At 38.2% G+C, this 20,668-nt stretch overlaps 1 protein-coding gene across 2 annotated transcripts in view; it reads left to right on the forward strand.

The window, feature by feature from the left end:
* The window catches only part of LOC150076458 ((E3-independent) E2 ubiquitin-conjugating enzyme UBE2O), a 758,089-nt gene that overhangs the window by 385,927 nt on the left and 351,494 nt on the right, over positions 1 to 20,668 (forward strand). For both annotated transcript variants that reach the window (XM_090387793.1, XM_090387794.1), the window contains exon 13: positions 8,647 to 8,744. In XM_090387793.1, coding sequence (XP_090243919.1) covers positions 8,647 to 8,744 — 98 coding nt within the window. The remainder of the gene's footprint in view (positions 1 to 8,646; positions 8,745 to 20,668) is intronic.

Consider the following 20,668-nt stretch of genomic DNA (forward strand, 5'->3'; position numbering starts at 1 on the left):
CAATACTGACGCTATGCTGCTGCAACAGGATCTGGAAAGGTTGAACAGATGGGCTGAGAGGTGGCAAATGAGGTTTAACATCGACAAATGTAAAGTGCTGCATATGGGAAACAGTAACCCCAGAGCAACGTATCAACTCTGCGGTACTACACTGACAGTGGTGGAGAATGAAAAGGACCTGGGGGTAATTGTGCAGGCAGATATGAAGTTCTCTGAGCAGTGCAGACGAGCTGCAAGAGTAGCGCATGGTGTCTTGTCAATGATATACAGGAATTTTTCTAGCAGGGATAAGGAGGTGATTATTCCCTTGTATAAGGCAATGGTAAGGCCACATCTTGAGTACTGTATACAGGTCTGGAGGCCTCATTTCAAGAAGGATGTAGAGCTGCTGGAACGGGTACAGAGAAGGGCAACAAGATTAGTAAATGGAACAAAGGGTTGCTCTTACGAAGAAAGGCTTAAGTTTTGCAAATTACAGAGTCTGGAGACTAGGCACCGGCGAGGTGATCTGATAGAGGTGTATAAGGCTTTGAATGGTTTGAGCATGCTCAATGCCAATGGGATTCTTCATCTTTCTCAGAATAATCACCTCAGAGGGCATAAATTCAAATTGAGGAAGGCCGGATGTCGGATAGATGTGCGGAAATTTGCCTTTGGCCAGCGGGTGGTTGGTTGGTGGAACCGACTTCCATCACTTGTTGTTGAAGTTGATAGCCTAAACAAATTTAAAGCTCAACTGGACAGGTATTTCGAACGAACGGAGGGGTGAAATGGGAGTGGGTGTTTTTTTTTTTTTTTTTTTTTTTTTTTTTTGGCTGATGCTGAATAAGCTTGCTTTCTTGCATCATATGCCTCTGCTAATGCTAATGCTAATGCTAATGCTAATTGAAGTTGAAAATAATGCATATTGAAAAAAAATGCGCATTTACAGATCAGTTAAAAAAAATCACAATTTTGAGAAATTTGAGATACAAGTACAATTTAAGATACAAAAAAAAAAAATAAACAATGGCAATTTTTTTAAGTATCATATCATGTAATACGATAAGTTTTTAAGTGTGTTTGGCATATAAATGTGTTTAAGCATCTGTTGTCTTCACTATGGTTCTCTCCTGTCCATCCATCTGCATGTAATAACTCTACCTCTAATAATTATAATAATAACTAAATAATAATTAATAGATCAAAGCAACGATGATAATCAAAATGTAAAAATGAAGTAGTAATTACAGCGAAAAGGGAGTACAAGTTGAGCAGAACATGAAATGACATCAGTTAACTTACTAAGATCGGCACTTACATAAATATCCTTTACAAACAGCAAGATGGGACAAGATGCCATCTCGATATGCCTTGTCTATAGTCCACAGGTCGATGTCGATGTTGAGAGTGTCCAGAGTCATATTAGGGAAGTGTCTCTTGAAATTCTGTAACTGCTGGAGCCTTGAGCATAAGGAGGGGGTACTACGGAGATGTCTGCCTGGCAAACGCCAACCAACCGTGTTCCAGATGTTGATGTGATGCTGCTTAGCTGAGCACAGATGAAGGAATGACTTTATTTTTAGCACATGGGCTCTGTGGACTATGGGCGTATATTGCAAGTTGCAGCAGAGAGTAGATTTAGATGTTGTGTAGATCTGGTGCGACCACAAGTTGGATTTTCATAAAATTTTCATCCCGACTTTCATTAAAGTCAGACCAATGGAAATCCAGCAATTATTATTTCTTTTTCTATGCATAATAGCTAAACTGCCAGGGGATCGATATGCATGAAAATTTATACATGGCTCTTTTAGAAAGATTTTTCTTGCCATCCCAAAATTCATTAAAATCAGACCACAGACTGCTAATTATTGCAATTATTATTATATTTTATTTATTTTTTTTTTTTTTATACATACCAAATAGGCTGTCCATATACTGTACATGAGCTGATTAGAGAAATGAATGGGCAATATGACAGATACACAGAAACTAAATGTTCTCAGTTTTGTGCATGGAAGTCATTGCTTGTTTTTTTTTTTTAATAAATCATGAATTATTACTGTTTCCTAATGCATCTGAAATGTAACACATTACTTACATGAACTGACTAACTTGTTCTGTATATATAATCTGTAAATAGTGTTTGTATATATTTTGATGCTTAAATAACTTTGAATGCCCAAAGAAATATAAAGTGTATTTCAATGCATAGCCAGATAAAGCAAAGAATTGAAATAGCACCCAGCTGTACTTTATAGCAGACCCTTGTAAAGTCTATGACAAGTTAGATACCTACACAAATGTAGTTTGTATATAATTTAGCTTTATATTGATTCAACTACAATTTTTAGCAGGCGCCTCCGTAGCCAGGTGGGAAGGAGCAGCAGTGCGTAGCACACGTTTCTTGATTAGACCGGGGTTCGAGCCCGTCACCACCAAATATGGAGAATGCGGAAAGGTCATGGAATGACCACCGTATATCCCGGAGCAATATGGCCTTAGTTGCTAATGCTCCTAAAAAAAACCAAAATAACAAAAAAAATAACAATTTTTAGCATTAATTTAAATATTTGTTATGAATGCATATCTTTAATTCATATATATAAAAATTTTTAGTATCCCACACCATCAGTTATCTACCAATTAATTGACAGCATCCTCAATAGTACCGTAAACATTGCTTTTTCTTATTTGTCAACACTTTTTCCAAAGCATATAATGGCACACTTTTAAGAAGTTCTACATAGGTGTGTATTCTTTAAATTAAATGAAAATTGTCTGGCTAAATTGCATAATGAAAGCATTGTAATAATTGCTCTAGCTGCTGATTTGACATGTATTTTACCTTCCACTCTGAAATGAAATGAAGATTGAAATACATACAGAAGAGAGGGTATGGTTTTCATTGCTCCAGAAAAAAGTGACATCATAATGTGGTAATCATGGTCACACCGTCACATCCATTTCTGAAAAACATTGAATAAATAAGTGCTGTGAACTGTTCAAGTTAGGCTTGTCTCATGAATTATAATATTGAAATAAAATTAATATAAATACATTGTTATAACCTGTGCACCATTGTGGAGTCTGAAGTGTATGGTTTACATTTTTACATATGAATTATTAATACTAGCATGATACAATTCCAATATTTGTTATATAATTATCATAATATAATGAATGAACTCAGTTCTAGTTACGAATGTCCAGTTAACATATATGTGAACATATAGGTGAAAACAACAATAATTGCTGCTCAAGTTGTGCTCTTCCATAATAATGGCTCAAAAATTTTTTTTTTCGTTGTCTGCAGTAGCACTCAAATTTGTATTATGAATTTTCTAAATAAGCCAGAATTTTTTGTGTATGCTTTTCTGTATACTATTTATTTTATATTTCATTTGGCTTACGTTTTATGCAATAAAATAATAATAAAATTATATAAAATGTTAAGATGTGGATCCACTTTAGTTTTTAATTAATTTTGTGAAACTGCAGGACTGTCTTATGGCTTCATACAATTTTGAGCCACAGTTACATGCTCAAAGAGCCGCATCTGGCTCGCGAGCCACAGGTTGCTGACTCCTGCATTATGGCAACCTAATACTAAGAACTGGGCGAATGAGAAATTATTTTGAGTTTATCATTGCTCATTATCAGAGAATCACTAATACCCACTCTTTATCTTGTATAGCAAGATAATTAAGAAAACAAACTTCTGCCATGCTAATAAACTTTTCTTTGTAAACTGTATTATTTCAATTTAGCTTTTATACTTAGCATTAGCATTACTAGAGGCATTTGATGCAAGAAAGCAAGATTATGCAGCATCAGCCAAAAAAAAAAAAAAAAAAAACCACTTCCACTTCACCCCTCTGTTCGTTCAAAATACCTGTCCAGCTGAGCCTTAAACTTATTTAGGCTATCAACCTCCACCACAAGGGATGGAAGTCTGTTCCACCAACCAACCACCCGCTGGCTAAAGGCAAATTTCCGCACGTCTATCCTACATCTGTCTTTCCTCAATTTGAATTTATGCCCTCTCAGGTGATTTTTCTGAGCTAGAGGAAGAATCCCATCAGCATTGAGCATGCTTAAACCATTCAAGGCTTTATACACCTCTATCAGATCACCTCGCTGGTGCCTAGTCTCCAGAAACTGTAATTTGCAAAACTTAAGCCTTTCTTCGTAAGAGCACCCCTTTGTTCCATTCACTAATCTTGTTGCCCTTCTCTGTACTCGTTCCAGCAGCTCTACATCCTTCTTGAAATGAGGCCTCCAGACCTGTATACAGTACTATAGGTGTGGCCTGACCATCGCCTTATACAATGGAATAATCACCTCCTTATCCCTGCTGGAAAAATTCCTGTATATCATTGACAATACTCCATGAGCTACTCTTGCAGCCCATCTGCACTGCTCAGAGAACTTCATATCTGCCTGCACAACCACCCCCAAGTCCCTTTCATTCTCTACCACTGTCAGTGTTGTACCACAGAGTTAATACGTTGCTCTGTGGTTGCTGTTTCCCATGTGTAGTACTTTACATTTGTCAATGTTAAACTTCATTTGCCACCTCTCAGCCCATCTGCTCAACCTTTCCAGATCCTGTTGCAGCAGCATAGTGTCAGTAGTGTCCTTGACAACCCTGCCAACCTTTGTATCGTCTGCAAACTTGGACATTAAGCCCGATATACTATCATCAATATCATTTATAAATACAGAAAACAATAATGGACCCAACACTGAGCCCTGAGGGACTCCACTAATAACATCAGTCCACGATGAGCAGTGTCCATTGATTACCACTCTCTGTCTTCTCCCCCTCAACCACCCCTTTATCCATAGCAGCAATTTGCCTCCAATGTCACACTGCTCCAATTTGTGTAGCAGTCTTCCATGTGCAACAGTATCAAAAGCCTTTCTAAGATCCAAGTATATAATATCAAAGTTATTCCCTGCATCCAGTTCTTTTGTGACTGCATAATAGTATCCAATCAAGTTGGTCAGGCAAGACTTCCCCTTAACAAAACCATGCTGTGTCTGAGCTATAACTGAAGTCTTGTCTAAATGATCCTGCAGTGCTTCTTTAACCAGTGCCTCCATTAATTTTCCTGGAACAGAAGTTAAGCTCACAGGTCTATAATTACTTGTGTCAGCCTTTGATCCTCCTTTGTGAATTGGGGTCACATTTGCACATTTCCAGTCTATGGGTACCTCCCCTGAGTCCAAGGAAGCTCTCATAATTATGGCTAAGGGTTTGCTTACTTCCTTTGCTGCCTCCTTTAATATAACTGAATAGATCCCATCCACCCCGGGTGCCTTTCTTGTGTTTATCTTCAACAGTTTCTCCTCCACTTTACTCCCAGTTATTTCAAGATTCTGTAGCTTACTGCTAGAGTTGAATACACCTCTGGCATTCCCCTCCCTGAATAACTCCTCATGTGTGAATGTCGATGCAAAATATTCATTTAGTTTGTTAGCTACCTGAGCGGGATCATCAACACTTGACCCATCAATATCAAGTGGACCAATCTGATTCATCCCCTTCCTTCTAGAGTTTACATAAGTAAAGAACTCTTTGCTGTTTTTCTTTGCATCCCTTGCCAAGGATTTCTCGTAATCTGCCTTCGCCTGCCTAACCTCCTTTGTAACTTGGTTGCATATCAACTTGTATCTATCATAGGCTTCTGTGTCATGTGTTAATTTGTATGTATCCCATGCATTTTTCTTCTCTGCCATATGCCTCATTAGTTCATCTGACATCCATTTTGGCCTAAACCTTGAACAATATTTCTTAGTTGGTATGTAAAGCCTAGTAGCTTCCAAGATAAGTTCTTTGAATGCTTCCCATTTTGAATTTGCTGTTGGTAACGTCATCAGTTGGTCCCACTGTATAGAATTTAAATACTGTCTCAGTCCATCGTAGTCGCCTTTACCGAAACAATAACCCTTCCCTTTACCCCTAATGGTAGTTACCTCTTTGAGTAAATCCCACTTCAGCACACTGTGATCACTGCCACCTAGTGGTTCATTTATCTGCAGATTCTTAATGCATGAAGAATCACTGCTGATAATCAAATCAAGAGTATTACTCCCTCTAGTTGCCTCCCGAACATGCTGATGTAGAAAACAATCATCCAATAAATCCACAAAAGCCCTGCTAGTGTGTGAGTAACCAGCCCCCAAAATCCAGTCAATATCTGGGAAATTAAAATCTCCCATTATAAGACACTCTGATTTACTGGCCCACTCTATTTCCCTGTACAGTTCCTTATTATACTCATCAGAGTCATTAGGCCTATAGCACACTCCTACTCTCAATTTTGATCTCCCAATGTTTATGTTACACCAAACTGACTCCACACTGCACTGTCCAGCGATGTCGACTGGCTTCACTTCCTTGGTTTTTATGTGTTTCTTAACTAATAGCATAACCCCTCCCCCCTTCCTATCCTGTCTATCCTTTCTGTAGACGTACTCCCCAAATTGCAGTTCTGCATCCCTTATATCTGTGTGACACCACGTCTCTGATATCCCAACAATATCTGGGCGCCTCCGTAGCCAGGTGGGAAGGAGCAGCAGTGCGTAGTACACGCTTCTTGATTAGACCGGGGTTCGAGCCCGTCACCACCAAATACGGAGGATGCGAAAGGTCAAGGGAATGACCACCGCATATTCCCGGAGCAATATGGCCTTAGTTGCTAATGCTCCTAAAAACCAAAAAAAATAAGAAATAAATAAGAAACCAACAATATCTGCCTTCGATGTTTTGAGCAATACCTCAAATTCATCAAATTTATTTACTAAACTCCTAGCATTGGTGTACACGCAAGTATACCTGCACCTGTTTCTATTCTTAGCTACCCTAACACAACCCATGTGTTTACTTGTACCGCAATGGCTCCCAGCAGTCTCTGAAATACCATGCATCTTGTGCTATTAGAATACCCGATTGCTCTGCAAACATCAAGCAAACAGTGCATTTTATAAGGCTGTGAGTCAGAGGACAACTGCCCCCCTCAGTTCTGCTCTGAGCTACAGCACTTCCATTAGCTTGAGCCTTTTGCTTTGCTGCTCTGGTCTGAGTCATGATTCTATTAATTTAATTCTTATGGTGTATTACTTAATTCTTATGGTGTATTATTTTTATATTTTTTTTTTTACTTTGCATGATGTGATTTTCAATATTATGTATGCCCTAAAATACATAGTTTTTAAAGGGCAAATTTTGTTTGTGAGCTTAGGTACTCACCTAATGCTGATTACATTATTTCTTAGAGAAAAAATTGTTTCAAATTAAGAATGACTTGAGTTAAGGATAGGGATGGGGAACTTAACTTGTTTGTAAGTTGAGCAAGTGTACTTGATATATTATCTTTTTGGTTATAACATGTATTTATTTTACATTGCCCTACCATTAATATCTGGGCACTACCCCATTGATAGTTAGTCATATCCCACCCAAACACCACAAACACAATTATAAATGTGTTCGTATGCCTTCAAGGAGACAGCAGTACAATTCTGAATACAAGGTGCTGCAATTGATGGAATTAACAGACTTCCAGCATGGAGTGATAATAGGATACCACATAAGCAGTTGATCTGTACGTGAATTTTAATGGCTGAAGATCCTTGGGTTGACGATTGGTGATGTGATCTGCAAATTGAAGTGGACTGGTGCTGTCACGGAATAACCTGGAAAGCCCTCACCTGCTCAGAAAGCAGTCTGATGTTGTCACACACACAGGCCCTCATTGAGACAGTTGAAACACATGTCAGTACTAGTACAGTACACTGGTTGCTGTGTGATCTGTGTTACCACATTCATGCAGCCTACCACAAGTCACTAATCACTCCGACTAATGCCAAATGCCATCTATTTTGGTATGAGACCTACCATTCTAGGACCATAGACCAGTGGAAAGCTGTGCTTTAGAATGATGGGTCATGGTACATGGTCTGCTAGTCTGATGGTTGTGTGTGGGTGTGGTAGATGCCTAGCAAAAGCTATTTGCTGGACTGTATCATCCTGACAATGAAGTTTAGCAGAGGCAGTGGGATGGTATGGGGCTGTTTTTCATGATATTTGACCTGGGAACATTGGTAGTTTCAGACCTCTATGATGAATTGGGTTGTCAGGTGCATGCAAGGAAAGACTATCCAAAAAACGGAGCTGAACTGATTTCCATTTTGAAGGCCGAATGGCAGAAAATATATGAGGTCATTTACAAGAACCTGGTGGAGAGTGTTCCATGGAGACTAGAGGATGTCATAAAGGCTAAAGGTTTCAGCACACATTATTAGTTTTCATGTAAATAAAGGTTATTTTTAGATATGCAGGTGTCTAGATATTCTCATTTTTTTACTCACTGTATAAAAAAATGAATATGAAGATCATTTATTATACCAATTTTGAATATAATAGATGTTCATTATCCTAAGCAGTCTAACAAACTCTCATTGTATCAGTGTTGAATGGAACTTCCACAGGCACACAAACAGCATTGGAACATAGTAGTATATTTGATTTCTATTTTCGGAGTTAGTCCTAATATACTGTTCACAGGGTATTTTTTCTTAAAAAATGAGAATATATTATTTTAAACTTCATTTTGCCTTACTTTTTAAATAAAAAATCCATTTTTACTCATGAAGGATTCAGATGATCTTTGGGGAGATGATGATGACTCTCTTGAAGAAGAAGATAGCTGGGAGACTGAGTCTGAAGGATCTGTAATTGAAGCTGAGGAAGGGTACTTACTTCTTTACAGTATTTTCACTAATTAATTAAAGTAGAATTGCAATGATACCGGTACATTGTCTTTACTTGGTAGAATTTCAAGTTTATGTAATTTAAAAATTGATTATAATATGAGAATGTAGATTGCAACCAACTGGATTTAAGGCCTATTACAATTATGCAGGAAATTTTTTTCCATTAATAACACTCATCATTAAACTCTTTCAATTAAAAGCTTAGAACTTATATTTCAGTTTTCTGATCTTGGGCATTCCTAAAATTAATCTGGTTAAAATGAATTTTAGCAATGCCCATAATTCTAAGGAAATGAGAAATTTAATTTCTGATGGTAGAAAACACTGAACTGCATAGTTGCAGAAAAATTAAATTCAATATAGAAATGACTGCTCGGGTGAGCTTACAGTTTAACAGAATAGACAAATTTTGATAACAGGTCATACATTACAAACTTAGCCTTAAGAAATTCATCATCATAGCAAAAGTTGTTAGTCCCTTATTGCTCTTCAGAAGGCTATCTGACTGTCACATATCAAATCTTATTAGGCTCCTCTGCTTTTTTCTAGAAATTCTCAAATATTTGCTTCTTTTGGTGTAGAGAATCAACAGTTGACTAACATATTTGCAGAACAAATTTGACTAACAAATGCTTAATTTTGTCACTTCTTAGTGACAGTCCTTAATCTAGTCATATCTATTGCACTATGCAGTCAATGTTGGAGGGGGGGGGAATGATCTGTTTGTCATAGATAATTGTTTTTTCATTAAATTTCACAAAGAAATAAATAAATTCAGTTATAAAACTATGCAGCAGTGAAGGCATCCTAATTTATATACTAAAAATGCAGCACATAAACACAAGAAACTGTAATGCTTTTATAAGTGGTAGGTTGCTTGACATTCCGCTTATATAATATAATTCAATGCAAGTGGGTGATAGTTACAGAGAAATTGTTTAAGCAGTTAAAGGATATCCCTTTAACTGCTTAAACAACAGTTAAGGAAAATACATAAAGACTTTGTCATAACTCCCACTGACAAAACTATAGAAAATGATGGTATTACTTGGGAGAAAAAAAAATTTATTAAGAAAACTTATTTTTAGATATGCAGGTGTCTAGATATTCTCATTTTTTTACTCACTGTATAAAAAAATGAATATGAAGATCAGGTCATTGAAGCCATCAATGACCTTAATGATGGCAATTACCAATGATGGCTTCAATGACCTTAATCAGGTCATTGAAGCCATCATTGGTAAGCAGTTATTACTTAACTTACAGATATATTAAATTATCAAGAATAATAACACCAAATTCCTATTTGTATATTTAATATAAACATTTAATAAGTCCCCGGTGGGGTTTAGATTTATTACTTCTTACACCGATGAGCCTAAACATTATGACTGCTTACCTAATATGATGTTGGTCCTCCACGTTCAGCCAAAACAGCTCGTACCTGCTGAGGCATGGACGCTACAAGATTTCTAAATGTGTCTTGTGGTATCTGATACCAACATGTAACCAGCAGCTCCTTTAACTCCTGTAAGTTCCGTGATTGAGATCGCAGATCGGAGCTGCTGTTCCAACACAAACCACAGATGCTCGATGGGATTGATGTCTGGGGAATTTGGAAGCCAGGGTAATACCTGGAAGTCTTCCTCATGTTCTGTGAACCAGTCTCGAACAATGTGGGCAGTGTGGCATGGCACATTATCCTGCAGAAAGATGGCACCGCCAGAGGGGAAGACCGTTGCCATGAAAGGGCGTACATGGTCGGCAATGATGTTTAGGTAGGTGGTAGACGTCAAAGTGCCTGGCACATGGATGACTGGAACCAGGGTATCCCAGCAGAACATCAGCCAAATCATGACACCAGCTTGTTTTCGTCCCACTGTGCATCCAGGCACCATCACTTCCCCAGGTAATCGAACCACACGTACCCGGCCATCCACATGGTGCAACAGGAAACTTGATTCATCGGACCAGACGACCTTCTTCTAATCACTCAAGATCCAGTTTCGATGCTCATGTGCCCATTGTAGGCACTGTTTCTGCTGAACCATGGTTAGCATGGGACTCGGAGCAGCCTGTGGCTACGCAGCCCAATTTTCAGCGGGGTTTGATGTACTGTGTGTTGTGACACATTACTCCTGTCACCAACGTTCCAATTACCGGTGAGTTGCGCCACAGTCGCTCTTCTGTTGCCATGTACCGCGCTTGTCGGTTGCCATGCAGCCGCTAATAACTTACAAATACACTTTATCTGTATACATGTCGCGAATGGATATATATGTGAGAATGTATATAAATTGTATATAAATCTTGTATCATGTATATATAAATGGATGTATATAAATCTTGAGAATGTATATAGAATTGTGTGTATAAATAAATGTTGCCATGTACCATTCAGGAAAGCCTTTGCTCACCTCTAGCATGGATGAGCTGTGATTGTCCAACACGTCGCTGGAAGTTCGTGGGTTCCTCCCTCTTCGGACCACTTTCAGTAGGTATTAACCATGGTTCACTGTGAGCACCCCACCAGCCATGCTGTTTCGGATATGCTGTGACCCAATCATCTGGCCATTACAATTTGGCCTTTATCAAACTTGCTTAAGTCCGCTGCCTTTCCCATCTGAAGAACAAGAGTAACACTGACTAACAGAGCTCAGTATAAGGTGTTTTTTGTACTGTGTCCTCTCCCATGCACACTCTTTAGTTCACCTGCAGTTGCTTCGATTTGCATAATGATTCACTGGTCATAATGTTTTGGCTCATCGGTGTATAATGACAGTTATGTACCCAGTAAATCACTAGAAATATTTCTAAAGGTAATTATAAATAATCTAGATAAAACTAGATTTATCAATAATAATTCTCCAGTATTGGGGATCCAGTCTCTTAGTAGTGATGTTTACCATACAGTAACTTCAGTAATCTGTTTACGTATATTTCACATGATAATTTAAGATTAGTATATGAGGCGCCTCCGTAGCCAGGTGGGAAGGAGCAGCAGTGCGTAGCACATGCTTCTTGATTAGACCGGGGTTCGAGCCCGTCACCACCAAATAAGGAGGATGTAGAAAGGTCAGGGAATGACCACTGCATATCCCGGAGCAGTATGGCCTTAGTTGATAATGCTCCTAAAAACCAAATAACAAACAAACATTAGTATATGATAACACCTACAACGAATTTCATAAATTTTTAAAATGTGGAGAGAAAAAAAAATAAATAAATAACTCTTTGGAACCGTTAAAATTATCTTTTCAATAATTTTGTTTGTAGTGGTTCATCTTCATACTGGCAGTTCCTGCTTTATGAGTTCCTGGGTTTACGAGGGTTTTTTTTTTTTTCTGTTTTTTTTCAAGTATCAACAAAATCAAAAATATGAAATAAATAAATGCTAAACATTCATAAGTAAGGCATTTCACACCATGCACATAGCATCTCACTGACCCACATAAAGCAGTTACCGCACTGACGTTACAAACAGTGGTTATGTTGCGCTTCATTTTCACTGTCTTGTCTTATTTCAGATTTATCTCTCTTATTAATACTGTATAGCATGTGCCAAAAATACTATGAAGAGCAATGTTAATAAAAAGCAAAAAAAAGCAGCAAAGCAAAAGGCTCAAGCTAATGGGAGTTCTGTTGCTCAGGGGAGAACTGAGAGGGGGCCAGTTGCCCTCTGAATCACAGCCTTTTAAGATACACTGTTTCCTTGATGTTTGCGGAGCAATCGGGTACGGGACATGATACTGCCATGGGGGATGTCTTTGTGTGTGCACGGTGCAAGGAAATTAGGCGAAAACTCAGCATTGTTATGGGCCTATATGAGACCTTGAAGGACAGGGTGGATGCCCTCGAAAGAAATAAATTGAGGGGGCCCATCAAGCTCCCAGCTGCCCACATCAATGCCAGATCTTGCACTTGGTCATCTTGCAACACAGAGGCTGCCCCAAAGGCAGAATGCCCTGGTCCCACAGGAACTAGTAGTTGTTGGTGACTCTATTGTCAGGCAAACGGGGAACATGCTTTGTAAAAAGGATAGGTGGAACAGGACCAGGGTATGTCTGCCAGGGGCAAAGGTTGATGACGTTGTAGAGCGGATATCAAGTTTTAAGGGCACAAAAGGTGATATAGTTGTACACGTTGGCACTAATGATATTAAGAGTAGGAGACCAGCAGAATTACTTAACAAGTACAGGTCACTGTTGAAAAAAAGCCGTGAAGTAGGGTTGAATTTGAAAGTGTCTGCAATTCTGCCCAGACACGATAGGAGGGAGTATATGATGAGAGCCTTGTCGATCAATTCGGCCCTGGAAAGATTGTGCAAGGCTCAAGGGGAAGAATTTTTTTCAGCCTGGACTGTACTTGTTAACAGGAGAGATTGCTTCTACAAGGATGGGATACACTTAAATCGAAAGTGTGCAAGATTATTTGCTGATGCTATCGAGGCAGTGTTAGGTGGGTTGGAAAACTGCTAGCTTGGGGGGAGACAAAGACTAATAGATTAACAGTAGCCACTGGCAGAGGTGAAAGAGATTCTTGCACTGCTTCTATTGGAATAAGCAGAAGCCTGAAAATCAAGATGCAGGATATTTCAGAGACTGCTGGAAGTCATTGCGGTACAAGTAAACACATGGGTTGTGTTAGGGTAGCTAAGAACAGAAACAGGTGCATGTATACTTGCGTGTACACCAATGCTAGGAGTTTAGTAAATAAATTTGATGAATTTGAGGTATTGCTCAAAACATCAAAGGCAGATATTGTTGGGATATCAGAGACGTGGCGTCACACAGATATAAGGAATGCAGAACTGGAATTTGGGGAGTACAACATCTACAGAAAGGATAGACAGGATAGGAAGGGAGGAGGGGTTATGCTATTAGTTAAAAAACACATAAAATCCAAGGAAGTGAAGCCAGTCGACATCAATGGACAGGGCAGTGTCGAGTCAGTTTGGTGTGACATAAGCATAGGTAAATCAAAATTGAGAGTAGAAGTGTGCTATAGGCTTAATGACAGGGCAGTGTCGAGTCAGTTTGGTGTGACATAAGCATAGGTAAATCAAAATTGAGAGTAGAAGTGTGCTATAGGCTTAGTGACTCTGATGAGTATAATAAGATACTGTACAGAGAAATAGAATGGGCCAGTAAATCAGAGAGTCTTATAATGGTGGATTTTAATTTCCCAGATATTGACTGGAATTTGTGGGTTGGTCACTCACACACTAGCAAGGCTTTTGTGGATTTATTGGATGATTATTTTCTACACCAGCATGTTCGGGAGGCAACTAGAGGGAGTAATACTCTTGATCTGATTATCAGTAGTGATTCTTCATGCAGTAAGAATCTGCACATAAAGGAACAACTAGGTGGCAGTGATCACAGTGTGCTGAAGTGGGATTTACTCAAGGAGGTAACTACCATCAGAGGTAAAGGGAAGGGTTTTTGCTTTCGTAAAGGCGACTATGATGGTCTGAGACAGTATTTAAATAATATACAGTGGGACCAACTAATGATGTTACCAACAGCAAATTCAAAATGGGAAGCATTCAAGGAACTAATCTTGGAAGCTACCAGGCTTTACATACCAACCAAGAAATATTGTTCAAGGTTCAGGCCTAAATGGTTGTCAGATGAACTAATGAGACATATGGCAGAGAAGAAAAATGTATGGGATACATACAAATTAATGGGTGACATGGAAGCCTATGATAGATATAAGTTGGTCTGTAACCAAATCACAAAGAAGATTAGGCAGGCAAAGGCAGATTATGAGAAATCCTTGGCAAAGGATGCAAAGAAAAACAGAAAAGAGTTCTTTACCTATTTAAACTCAAGAAGGAAAGGGATGAATCAGATTGGTCCACTGGATGTTGATGGTTCAACAGTTGAGGATCCTGCTCAGGTGGCTAACAATCTAAACGAGTATTTTGCATCTACATTCACACATAAGGAGTTATTCAGGAAGGGGAATGTAGTAGGTGAAGTAAACATTGGCAGTGAGCTAGATGATTTTCTTATAACTGAGAGGAAAGTGGAGGAGAAATTGTTGAGGATAAACATAAAAAAGGCACCCTGGGTGGATGGGATCTATCCAGTTATATTAAAGGAGGCAGCAAAGGAAGTAAGCAAACCCTTAGCCATAATTATGAGAGCTTCTTTGGACTCAGGGGAGGTACCCATAGACTGGAGATGTGCAAATGTAACCCCAATTCACAAAGGAGGATCAAAGGCTGACACAAGTAATTATAGACCTGTTAGTTTAACTTCGGTTCCAGGAAAATTAATGGAGGCACTGGTTAAAGAAGCACTGCAGGATCATCTAGACAAGAATTCAGTTATAGCTCAGACACAGCATGGTTTTGTTAAGGGCAGGTCTTGTCTGACCAATTTGATTGGATACTATGATGTAGTCATAAAAGAACTAGATGCAGGGAATAACTTAGGGATCTTAGAAAGGCTTTTGATACTGTTGCACATGGAAGACTGCTGCACAAATTGGAGCAGTGTGTCATTGGAGGCAAATTGCTGCTATGGATAAAGGTATGGTTGAGTGGCAGAAGACAGAGAGTGATAATCAATGGACACTGCTTAACGTGGACTAATGTTATTAGTGGAGTTCCTCAGGGTTCAGTGTTGGGTCCATTATTGTTTTCTATATTTATAAATGATATTGATGATGGTATATCAAGCTTAATGTCCAAGTTTGCAGATGATACAAAGTTGTTAGGGTTGTTAAGGACACTACTGATGCTATGCTGCTGCAACAGGATCTGGAAAGGTTGAGCAGATGGGCTGAGAGATGGCAAATGAAGTTTAACATTGACAAATGTAAAGTACTACATATGGGAAACAGTAACCATAGATCAACATATCAACTCTGTGGTACTACGCTGACAGTGGTAGAGAATGAAAAGGACCTGGAGGTAATTGTGCAGACAGATATGAAGTTCTCTGAGCAGTGCAGACGAGCTGCAAGTGTAGCTCATGGTGTCTTATCAATGATTTCAGAAGATTTGGGAGAAGTCCAGTTGGCCTGCCTCCCTAAAATCCACTCATTCACACCTTCTCATTGGTAAGCCCTATTACATCACTTAGGTGGCAATGATCATGTAAAGTGGTTCTCTTCGAGATGCCTGGTCAGCGTGAAGAGGAAAAGACCAAACCCTCCAGCACATGACAGTAAGACAAAACAAATGGCCCTCTGTCCCCAGCGGCTTTTACTCCCCTTCTTATGGCAGCGAGAGGATCAGAGCGGAAGCAGAGGATGCTAAAAATCTCTGGGTACGACCAGGCTGCCATGCACGGAAACTAAACTTGGCCTGTTACAACATAAGATTACTCATCGGTGAAGATAGGATATTAGAGCTGGAGCGAATTGGAATATCATCGGTTTGGTTGAAACAACAAGAAGAAATGAATCACTTATAAGTTTATCAAGTGGAAATTTGTTGTACACCAATGGAAACAGTGAAAGGAGTGAAGGTGGAATTGGCTTTCTGGTCCATAAAGATATAAAAAAACAATGTTTTGGAATTCAATAGTACATCACCAAGGTGGTAAAACTACTACTCAGGATTTCTAAGAGGTACAAGCTAAAGGTTATAATGATTTATGCACCAACATCGAGCCATCATGATGAAGAGTTGAACAAATGTACACTGAAATTTAGTCTTCTAGGTGAACAGAAAACTCATTACACTGTCATTATGGGGGACTTCAATGCTAAGGTTGGAAAAAGACAAAACAGTGCAGAAAGGGGAACTATGGGAAATTTTGAAATTGGTGAACGAAATGAAAGACTTGTGGAATTTGCAGAATCTTGAGGAATGTCAGTAATGAACACTTTTTTCAAGAAAAGAGTGAACAGAAAGTGGACATGGAAGAGCCCAAATGGATTAACAACTAATGAAATCGACTTCATCCTAACTAACAGAAGATATATCGTGAATGATGTTACTGTCCTGAACAAGGTAAATGTTGGAAGTGATCCAGAATGGTAAGATGTACACGATATAGATGTAAGAAAAGAAAGGAAAAAACTGACTCGAATAAATAATACAAAGGTCTTTGAGATAACAGAAGAGGGAAAAAAAAGCAGTATGTACTTGAACTTAACAACAAGTTTGAGCTTCTGCAGACTGCTCAGGACCAAGATATCGACGAATAATAGTACAACTTTCTGAAAGTGATAAAGCCCAAGAAACCTATAGGTAAAAAGAAATCGAAAGTAGAAAAAATTAGTCAAGAAACATTTTGTCATGATGAACTGAAGACGACAAATGAAGATCAAGAAAAACACTGACAAGGAGAAAATTGAGTATACTGAGTTACGCAAAGCCATTAGAAAGAGACTCAGAGAGGACATAAGAAAATTTAACACAAGAAAAGTAGAACAAGCATTAAGTGAAGCAAAGGATTTAAACCAGCAGCCATGAGCAGTGATACAGAAAGACAAATGATACTAAAACTGAAGAATAGCGATGGTGTACTTATAAACAGGAGAAAACGCATAATTCAAATAGCAGAAGACTACTATAAAGAGTTATACAAGGAGCAAGGGAATGATGACAGTAGTGGGGAAGATGGATATACAACATACCTGATATATTCCTAATGAGGTAGAACATGCGTTGAAGAAAATGAAGAATCAGAAAGCCCCGGGGGAAGATGAAGTTACTGTACAGTTAAAATTGGGAGTTAGAGACATGACACAAAAACTGGCAAGACTCTTCACAAAATGCATTAGAAAAGTTGTGATGTCTAAGGAGGGGAATAATGCAGTCATAGTTTTGCTGCATAAGAGAGAAATCAGAAATTGGAAATTATAGACCAATTAGCTTGTTAGGTCATTACTAACCGATTAGAAAGAATACTTGATGAGAATAAACCGAAAGATCAAGCTTGCTTTAGGACAGCATTCTCAACTATGGATCACCTTCACGTAATATCACAGCTAGTGGAGCAAGCAAATAAATATAAAACACCATTATGCCTATCATTAGCATTAGTAGAGGCATTTGATGCAAGAAAGCAAGCTTATGCAGCATCAGCCAAAAAAAAAAATAAAGTGAAATAAATAAATAAAAAATAGCCACTTCCACTTCACCCCTCTGTTCATTCGAAATACCTGTCCAGCTGAGCCTTAAACTTATTTAGGCTATCAACTTCCACGACAGGGGATGGAAGTCTGTTCCACCTACCAACCACCCGCTGGCTAAAGGCAAATTTCTGCACATCTATCCTACATCTGTCTTTCCTCAATTTGAACTTATGCCCTCTCAGGTGATTATTCTGAGCAAGAGGAAGAATCCCATCAGCATTGAGCATGCTCAAACCATTCAAGGCTTTGTACACCTCTATCAGATCACCTCGCTGGTGCCTATGCATTTGTGGATTATGAAAAGGCATTTGACTCATACAGCATAAGGCATTGTTTTGAGCACTGGAAAGACAAGGCATAGATACCCCATATATTATGATTTTGAAGAAAATATATGAGAATGCTACCTCCTTTATTAGACTAGACAAAGACAGTAGTAAATTTAAAATTGAGAAAGGTGTTCAACAAGGAGACACAATATCTCCGAGTTGTTTACTGCTGCCCTTGAGGAAGCTTTCAGAGGATTAGACTGGTCACAGAAAGGAGTCAATGTGAATGGAGAGTACTTAAATCATTTACGATTTGCAGATGACATTGTGGTCATAAGCCACAATCCCAAAGAATTAAAGGAAAATCTTAATCAGTTATGCACAGTTAGTAAGGATTTTGGACTATAGATGAATATGGCTAAAAAGTAATGATGAACAAGTATGCCACAGAAATGGATATAATGATTGAAGAAGCAGTAATTGAAAAGGTGGAGTCATATACTTATCTGGGACAAGTCATTAGCTGCAATAATGATAAATGGCTGGAAGTCAAGAGAAGAATAAATTTTGGATGGATAGCATTCAGGAAATATAGTCACATACTGAGGAGCAATATCCCAATTTGTCTGAAACGTAAAATAATGAACCAGTGTATACTCCCCACCATGACTTATGGAAGTGAAACTTGGGCACTCACCAAAAGAATGGAAGAGAAGCTGAGAACTACACAGTGAAGAATGGAAAGAATTATATTGGGAATCAGATTGTTAGATAAGAAGAGAAACACATGGATTAGGCAACAAACTGAAGTAAAGGACATTCTTATCAAAACTAAAGAACTAAAATGGGTTTGGGCAGGACACATAGCTCGAAGACATAATGACAGATGGACTAAGAAAATAACAGAATGGTACCCAAGAGGAACTAGATGAAATTCATGAGTTTGTGGGTAGTAAATGAATGTCCATTGCACAAAACAGAAGGAACTGGAAAGTAGCTGGCAAGGCCTTCATCCTGCAGTGGATTGAAAATGGCTGATGATGATGAATTTGATTTGTTTTAAAGACTATGTTTTCATTACTTTGGATAAATGAATCATTGTTTAAACATAAACTATTGTTTTTTTTTTTTTACCTTTATTTAACATTACTATGGTCATTTTCATTGTTGAGAATGGAATCCCTGTTTTTAACATTACATCTGTGGGAAATAAATTCCCTCTTTACAAGTGCACGCTTGGAATGTAAAGTCAGAAACTACCTGTATATTTAAACAAGAAGATATCAATGGGCATGTAGTTCATGTGATGTTTTATTTAAATCGTTATGAAATTAACCTATACCAAAGCATTGTTATGTTAACAAACCATAATTCAAACAATAAATTGCAGATATATACCCACCTAATTAATTATTGAATGGACCAGTACTAAAAGCCATCAGGAGGCTTCTTATATATATATATATTCATATCAAAAGACCATGATAATAATATAAAAATAAAAATAATACAATAAAAATTTACAATAAAGCATTTAATTTTTTTAATTAGCACTTGAGTATTTCTAAAAAGGTGATTTTTTTTTGATTTAGTAGTTGTTGGCGCCTCGGCTTCTGTGGCCATATTGCACCTCCCAAGGTTTTTGCAGTACTTTGATCCAAGCCCGAGGCGGGAATCGAACCCGCGACCTTTAGTTTGCCGGGCAGGTACTTTACCCACTCGGCTAGCCCGGTCGGCCCTAAAAAGGTGAATGAATGGAAACTTGAATGGAAACTTGAATGAAATTATTAAATAATAATTAAAAAAAATTAAAGCTGAAATTAAAAACCAGTCAAAAAACTAAAGTGCAGTAGTGTACTTATAAGGTATATAAACTTACATATAAATAGATATTAATATAAATAAATAAATTTTCTGTTTATAATGTGGATGGCCACATAGGTTCAGATGAGTTTTCTCAGTCAGAATCAATAGCAGATTTTATTGAAGGACTTACATGTACATTTGGACACACCACTGTCTGATATAATGATTTTTTGAAATTTATATGTTATTACACCACATTTAAGAACATTTGCAAACTGCAAACTTAAAATATGGTGCCTGAGCTGGAAACAAGCTAGAAACCTCAACTCCACTTAACCCAATGGGTGAATGCAGATACCTCTTAAAGAATAAAGTTTAGGGGAATGATGGTGACCACTCTTTCAAGATGTGCTGGCCCTGTAGAAATTCCCAAACACTTGCATTTCTGCCATGGCTTGTTAACAGCAGAAGAACTTTCACTGCCAGCTATCAAGGCAGACAACAGGAAACACCTTAAATAGTCAAATTGTATCTGAGTTATTGGTTATCCCAATAACTAGGAAACCTAGTTATTGGGATAACCATATTTAAAATGTGTTTTCTGTTTTCATGTCCGTCTTGATTGCTCACATTGTGACATCCATGGTTTTTTGCTGGTAGCAATCCATGATAGAAATGCAAGTGTTTAGGAATTTCCACAGAGCCAATGCCTCTTAGAAAAAGTG

The sequence above is a fragment of the Mastigoproctus giganteus genome, chromosome 13, assembly GCF_048544385.1.
Source record: "Mastigoproctus giganteus isolate SK-2022 chromosome 13, ASM4854438v1, whole genome shotgun sequence".
Taxonomy (NCBI): domain Eukaryota; kingdom Metazoa; phylum Arthropoda; class Arachnida; order Uropygi; family Thelyphonidae; genus Mastigoproctus; species Mastigoproctus giganteus.